General features: G+C 39.8%; 1 protein-coding gene across 1 annotated transcript; it reads left to right on the top strand.

Annotated features, from left to right (window-relative positions):
• Positions 1-6: 6 nt before the first annotated feature.
• On the top strand, positions 7-4,535 carry EIF3F (eukaryotic translation initiation factor 3 subunit F; the record flags this gene model as incomplete). Its single annotated transcript, XM_017725917.1, has 7 exons — positions 7-189; positions 332-411; positions 1,483-1,620; positions 2,702-2,793; positions 3,004-3,140; positions 3,278-3,391; positions 4,144-4,535. Coding segments are annotated over 7 exons (822 nt in total), but the record flags the coding sequence as incomplete, so codon positions are not given.
• Positions 4,536-7,937: the final 3,402 nt, after the last annotated feature.

Below are 7,937 nucleotides of genomic sequence, written 5' to 3'. Positions count from 1 at the left end.
TGCTGGGTAAGAGGCGCCGCCCTGCCCTGCCTGCCGCAGCCTTGGGGCGAGCCCCCGCCCTCCCCGCGGCGCCCCTCTAACCCGCTGCCCTCCCTTCCTCCGTGTCTCCTTCCCGTAGGGACCGTGGACAAGCACTCGGTGGAGGTCACCAACTGCTTCTCTGTCCCGCACAACGAGTCCGAGGATGAGGTACGGAGGCGGCCCGGGCCGAGCGGGGGCTCTCTCGGCGGGGCGCGACCCCCGCGCTCCCGCTGCTGGCGGCCTGGGCCCGTGTTGCCCTCCGGGCTGAGCACCCTGTAACTAGCTGTCTCGGCCCTGTCCCGTTTCTCAGGTGGCTGTGGATATGGAATTTGCCAAAAATATGTATGAGTTGCACAAGAAGGTGTCTCCTAGCGAGATTATCTTGGGCTGGTAAGTTCTCCTTTTGCAAGAACATGCAAGTAGCTGATTCCTTAAATTACTCAAAATACGTAATTCACTTTATGCCAGATGGAGAAGCAGAAGCACTAATGCCTGTGATAGTCAGATCTTGTGACTCTCATTATACAGTCAGTGGTGAAGCTCCTGTAGCTCATAAAAGGAAGAGATAATATTGGAAACTTACAGGATTTGCTTTTGTTTATGTCTAGCAAGGATCACAGAGGAGTGATGCCTTAGAGAATTGTGTGCATAACTTTGTTAGAAGAACTTGCTACCTTTAATACAAACTATACCATGGAAGTTAACTGGTTAGAAAGAAGGGAGAATACAAAAGAGGTGTTTCAAGTATCAAAGGTGTCAGGAGGAATCACTGAAATACGTAGTTCTCTGCTGGAAGTACCTGTGTGTGGGATGCGAAGCAAGATCAGTATTGTGTTACGGGAACAGAGTCTGTGTCTGAGTGAGTGGCAGTGTGTTTATCACTCTTTTCATGCCTCTCTGATCCTACAAAATAGCTTCGTTTTCTTCCTGTGGAGCAAGCTTCCTCAACAGCCTTGTAATGGCAGAGCTGAGTGCAGTTCCAGTGACAGCAGTTTCCCTGAGGATGTGAGATGCTAATTGTAGAGCAGTTAAAGGAGCTAGATTAACGAGTTAAACCTCCTGCAGAGAGATGTATGATTTGTGGAAGACAAAGTTGGTCCGAATTTGTTTGGTATGCTTTGACTTACTTAGATGGAAAAACCTGGTCTAGAACACAATGACAGATAACTGAATATTGGGTGTCTGAGGTCAGTCTACTGACATTTTATGGCTGGTAGTACAACACTGGCCTTGTGCATATTTTGGGCATGGGTGTGCTCAGCCTGTGATTCCTACAGTTTTAGGGACAAGTGGCCATAAGCTAAAAAATCCTTAGTTAGAACACTTATGTATAGTATGCTGCTACAGTTCAGTGTTTGGAAATCAGTGTTTTAGGATACAAACCTGTTAAATGCCAACAATACAAAACACTGGGCACATGAATGTTGAAAGAATGGCTCTTCAGCTTGTGTTCTTTTGAAGGTACGCAACAGGTCATGACATCACGGAACACTCAGTCCTGATCCATGAGTATTACAGCCGGGAAGCACACAATCCAATCCACCTCACTGTGGACACAAGTCTCCAGAATTCACGCATGAGCATTAAAGCCTATGTCAGGTACTCTGGGAGGCTGCAATTCTGGGAGGGGAGCAATCTGAATTACTGAGAGATGCCCCATCAGGTTAACAAGAAATGTAGTGGGGTGCAGTGTCCTTTTTTGGGCAGTATTGTGCAGTAGTTAAACATAGTGGTGAGCCAGGGATCATGGCTTACTTCTCATTGGAATATCTTGACCACTGTATGTAGGCGGAAAGACTTCATGAACTGGAACCTCATTGGGGTGGGGAATTGTGACTTAATTAACAATTTTCAGAATGTCTCTGGGACATTTCACAGGGTTCACAGAGCTAGCAGTAATGTCACTAACTTCCATCATGCTGACTGAATGCTAGCCTGTAGCCATAGGGCTTTACTGCTCAGCAGTGCATTTATACAAGTTGGAGGATTAATGTGGTTAAAACAATTCAAACAGCATCTTCTTGACGTGTCTTTCTTCCCCTTAAACCCATCTTTCTTGTAAATTAACAATGGAGATTAAATATTGAGAACTTAAAACTCTTCTACCTCACTGAATTCATCCCAGTATTGGCTGAAGAACTCTGCTCCGTAAGGAAAAAACCTCTTTCTTTGTAGAGAAAATACTGCTTCTTGACTGTGCATCTTTAAAATGGGAGCTGTTCCATGACATATTACTTAAATGGACTTCTAGTAGTTTGAATAATAGGTTTAATAAAGGTGTTGAGAGTGCTTTGTACTTGAATTTTGTCATATTCCTTGTTCCTTCAGTCATTTCTTAAAGCATGAATATTTCAGGATAGAAGAGCACCTGCTCTAAAAGCAAGAAGGAACTTTGGCTAAGATGACAGTACTTGGCTCTTCATGCACTCATGCTGACAAATGTCAAACCAACTAGGAATATTCTTGGATGAAAAAGAGCAATTAATAGCATGCCAGAACTGATTTCCAGTCCTCAGTTATCCTTGGTCTTAAAATTGCTGATTTTGGTGAGAATGAGTAGTCTACTCATGTTTGCGCTTTAATGCTAACAGAGATCATTGAGATGGAAATACCTTTTTTCCTCCCTTATATATGTCCATGCTGAAAACATCTTGTTGTTCTCTTTTTTTTTTTTTTCTAGTGCCCCAATGGGAGTCCCTGGTAAAACTATGGGCGTGATGTTCACACCCCTAACAGTGAAATATGTTTATTATGATACAGAGCGGATAGGAGGTGAATGCTTTCTTCCTATTTTGGTTATAACCATTGTTGTGACACTGTTCAAGTACTTCTTTTTACCCTGGTAAAATTGCCATTCTGGTAATTTTACTGGTAATCAGACTGTCTTGCTGAAGCTTTCCTAAAAAATCTTCCACATGTTAAGGATTTAAGCTGGTTTCTGTGTCAGTCAGTTTTTTTCACTGATCCTCCTTTTGCTTTCAGTGGATCTTATCATGAAGACCTGCTTTAGCCCTAATCGAGTGATTGGCTTGTCCAGTGACTTACAGCAGGTGGGGTCAGCCTCAGCCAGGATCCAGGATACCCTGACCATGGTGCTGCAGTACGCCGAGGACGTGTTGGTAAGGCCAGCTTTCTATCAGCCAGAAAAAAAGGTTGATGTAAACTTGTGCATCTTGTTTTTCTCGTTATTATTTCTCTTTCTGGGCCATAAACTTTGAGTTCCACTTATGCTGAAGTGTGTGTTTCTTATGCTTAGTCTGGCAAAGTGGCTGCTGACAACACTGTCGGGCGCTTCCTGATGGATCTTATTAACCAGGTGCCAAAGATTTCACCAGAGGACTTTGAGACCATGTTGAACAGCAATATCAATGTAAGTTCATAATTTAATTTTTCTGTGCCTTCCTAGCAATTTTGAAAATTTGTCATACAGACATAAATTTGTCTGTGGTCTATCTTTTCATACAAACATGTTAATAGCAAATATAGCCTTTTATTTTCAGTAATTTGGTGTTTTAAGGGCTGAGGGTAGATAAAGGAGCTCACCATAATCTTGCAAGCAACTGCAGATAAAAGAATTTTTAAAGACTCAGGAATTTTGCAAGTAATCTGAAAACCAGTACCAATTCTTCTTTCATATTGATTGGACGATATCAATTACCAAACTTAAATAATTTTGGTTTCAGCAATAACTGGTGACTTGCCAGATTCCTTTGCCTGAGCTGAAGTTCTGTCTCTTTCCATAACACTTATGACATGAACAAGGATTTTTTTTAGCATGCTACCTGATTTCTGTAACAGATTTTTAGAAAACTTAAGTTTCTGAACATGTTGTTCACCCACAGTCTGTAAGACCAGAACTAATTTTTAATTTTGCTTATACCCTTTGACTTGCCTGGTTAACATGGGTGAACTCAGAGTTAAAATTTCACAAGCAGTGTTTCATATTCCAGGAATACCAAAAGCTTCCTGCAAGGGAAGCATTCCTCAGGGTAGGACTTTCAGGACTAATTATATTTCTTCTAGCTGATTGTAAAATGCTTTACAGATGTTAAAAACTCAGCTCTCTAATAGGCTATGATTTATTAGTATTTCTGATCACTGCTTTTTTCTCCTCCCTTTCAGGACCTACTGATGGTAACCTACTTGGCAAATCTCACACAGTCACAGATTGCTCTCAACGAAAAACTTCTGAGTTTATAAAGAAATTTTGCCACCCTACACTTAAAGGAGCCCGAAGAATGAGCAGATACACTTTTCTGTGGTGTTAGAAACTTCCTTGGACTGTAATTTAATTACTTACATGACTTGGTTTACATCATTATTTCCATTGCTCTGAAAAATCCCTAACATGCTTTAGGAAATGAATGGGAATGGCTGCAGTTCAGTTGAGCCTGATATTTTAAAATGCAATATGAGAATCTTTGTCTCCTGGGTTTATCTACTTGTATAACAAAATACAGCTTTACTGTAAGAATGTATTTGGAATAAAACTTCATTGCAGTGGCAACAATGGCTTCTGTCCAGAAAAAAACTTTCTCATTTATTGTGTAATGAATCCACTTTTGGAAGAGGGTGGAGGGAGGTAACATGGCATCAGGAAAGAAAGAGTGGATCCAAGTCAACTCCAGTTCTGCAGACTTCTTTGCAGGTTTTTTTCCAACTGTTAAAGCACACTGAAAGTGTGGGGTTTTGTGTTGCATGCTTTACCATGAAGGACTACAGAATGGTCTCTGGTTTATTAGTGGTGCTGTGTATATCCCCTCAGCAGGGTACTGAGAGACTATGAGACAGTAAATTCAATTTATGGTACACTTCTATGCATCTAATTATTTTCTGATTGTTTGGGAAAGGAAGTCAAGGTCAATAGCATTAGCCCCTCATAAAGGAGGAGTTCAGAGAATTAAAGCCAGCAACTGAGTTCATGGTAAAAGTGTTTGAAAAGCATTTCTGGCTAAACAAGTGTGGCAACTGGAGTTTCCATCTTTGCCAAAGAAGAAAAGGACAGCAAAATGAGGATTCATGAAATTTGAGGTTAAATTTGGATGTTAGGAATTTTCTATTTCATAACTCTCTACTGCTGTTAAAATTATGTGAAGAGAAACCTCATTTTCTCCCCAAGACATATTTCATGTTAACTGAGTTCCAGATGAAAGAAAGCCGATACAAGTATCAGCTGTAACTTCGCATGGTCTCTGCCAATAACATTACCTCTAGAAGGCTGTCTACAGTTCAGCTGTACTGAGGGGGTACTCTGCTTTAACAAAATTAAAGCATCCCTCTTCTACAACAAAACTTCCCACCTTACTAATGACTGTATCTTGTTTGGTGAATAAATTTGAAATTGGAGTGTGCAAAGAGTGTTCCCCCAAATAATTCTGGTAATTTGCCAGATAAATCCAAGAATAAGACTCAAGTTACGAATCTGTAAGATCCTGTTTTGGTTGTTTTAATCTAGAGAGTTCCCCCAGTGACTCAATGCTAAATTCTAAGTTGTAATTGCAAGGTCAGTGTATGTGAAAACTGAACGTGCAGCAAAGATCCTGATCTCATTGAAAATGTTATTTATGAGCATTAAATAAGTATTAGAACTCAACTCTTGTTTTTCATTAGTCTGAATAAAAATGTTTTGCTTCCCTTTCTCTTCTTTAAACTTAATATTCTTAATTTCAGCCACTTAATGTTTCAAAATTTTCAGTTCAAGGTGTTTTTCGAAGTAAGTTTTGACATGAATGGAGGAAAAGAGGAAGCAGCAAAGCTGGTTACGTCTCTCACTTACTGAAAAGAAATTGCAGAGTGGGGAAGCATAATATTCTTTCCCTGATCGCTCATCTGCAGGAACCCCTTTCCCATTCCCTGTTAGGAAAAGTGAGAAAACATAAAAAGAAAGCTATTCAACTTTTAGAGCATTAAAAATCAATGTTGTTTTATAAGCTAGTGTGCAGAAAATGCAAAGTTCCAAGAAGAGCAATTTGTGATCTTTGTGGAACTTGCTAGTCCTTGCAAGTACCTGAAGAAGGTATGTGACAAAGGACTGAGGTTATGTCTTCGTGGGTGGAAAGATTCACTGCAAAGCAGAGGTGTCTGAAATGACTGAAGTCCATGAGTTTAGGCCTATGCAAGACAGGACAGTGCCAAATGCTTGGAAGTGGAGTAGGAAGTTTCGTTTTTCGAAACTGTCTGATCCCATCCATTCTGTCTTTGTGAAAGGACACAGGGTGATCCTTACTTTGGAGTTTTGAATGCCTGATTTCAAATTTCAGTGGCCACTGTTACAAAGGACAACAAACACAAGCATAATGCATCCTTTTGCTTAAAGCCTGGGCTGTGCTATTTCCTAGAAGGCTTTCCTCCTCCTCTGGAGCTGTAAAATGTCGACAGGAATTACTAAAGGTATTCTATTAGAATTGTTCTACTCTGCAGGAATCTGTCTAAAAACTTGAATTTCAATAGATAATCTCATGGGAAAAGCTTGGGAGTCAAGAAACAGCACCAAGGATTTCAAGCTTTAACTCTGTATTGACTTGTAAACCTCATGAATTTATTAGGGGACTTTCTCCTTTTTTTTGTTTGTTTGGTTTTTTGTTTTGTTTTGTTCTTTAGAATGTGTTGCTACAAATAATTGACAAAGTTTTACATAGTCAAGATAGATAATTCTCTGGTATTCTTCTGTGTATTATATTTAGTCATATTAATGATCTCACTAATACAATAAAAACTTCTATCCTCTGTGATGTGTTCAGCATTTTCTTTTCCTAGATGACTTCTCTGAATGATTGTAAATTCCTGGACATTACTGTATTACATGTTTATTTGTGGCAGTGTGCATGTTTTCCTGGTAAATATTAGGCTTTAAAATACCTTGTTCAAGCAACTGTTTACCAGCTCCCAGCACTGAAGTATTTAATGGCTCAAATGATGTAAATGATTAAGAATGTTAAAATGCTTAACATCTTCAGATTTTTTTAAATCCTGGCTTAGTCGAGCTCACTTGGGATTTTACCTCACCATGAAGTTCTTGAACACTTCTTTTCCTCAATACATATAACAATATTCAGAACAGAATTCAGTGTTATAACCAATTCTCTTTTGGTATAACTTGGAGGAATGTATAAAATCCATCCATCTTGTTGCCTTGGGCCTTTCTCAGACACATAATCTCAGGCAGCTTCAGCAAAGGAAGAGAATTTCAGCCAAGCATCTCTGGGCAGTGCAGAGGCAATGAACCTTTATGGTTTTTGCAGTGAGCATGGTGACTTTGGACAACCTGCAGTTTAATTAGCACACAGACATTATGCTTCACTCTGACATCTTCCCAGCACAGTAAGACTGCTTGTTCACAACACTGAAAGTGCATGTAAAACATGCAAACACATGAAAGTATGCTGTGTTTCTTACCAAAATCAATACTTGCAGGATGAACTATCTTACTTATCATTTATGTTTATGAAACTCCTTCATAAAAATTTGGGAGGAGGTGGTAATGGTCTACTATTTTTTAACTGATCAGTCTCAGCAGAAAAAAGTTCTATATTGTTGGGAATAATAAACCTTATTCTGTTATCTGCAATTTGAAACTTAAAGCCTTGCTGCCAGAATGGCAATTTCGTTTGGTGATTATTTCCATGTACTGGGATGAAGGTCACTAAATTTGCCTTTTTAGTTGAGTCACTTTAGTTTCTTGGCAGAACACTTAAATCTGCTGCAAAGAGGAGGTGGAGTTTTGGTGTGTAATTTTGCGAATCTGTGGACATATGCCACCTATATCTGAAATTCATGGGTTTAATCCTAAGGATTAAAAGGTTGATGGTGAAAAATGTCAGACACACCACCCTTCTGGAGTAGTTAAGCAGAACAAGCTGCTGTTCTCCTGTGCTTTGAGGAAGGGTGAAGCGTCAGTTTCACCACACGGGAACTAG

Source organism: Corvus brachyrhynchos, unplaced genomic scaffold (assembly GCF_000691975.1).
Source record: "Corvus brachyrhynchos isolate BGI_N302 unplaced genomic scaffold, ASM69197v1 scaffold61, whole genome shotgun sequence".
NCBI classification, from domain to species: domain Eukaryota; kingdom Metazoa; phylum Chordata; class Aves; order Passeriformes; family Corvidae; genus Corvus; species Corvus brachyrhynchos.
Note: the sequence above shows the minus strand (reverse complement) of the source record. Positions and strands in the feature narration are given on the sequence as shown.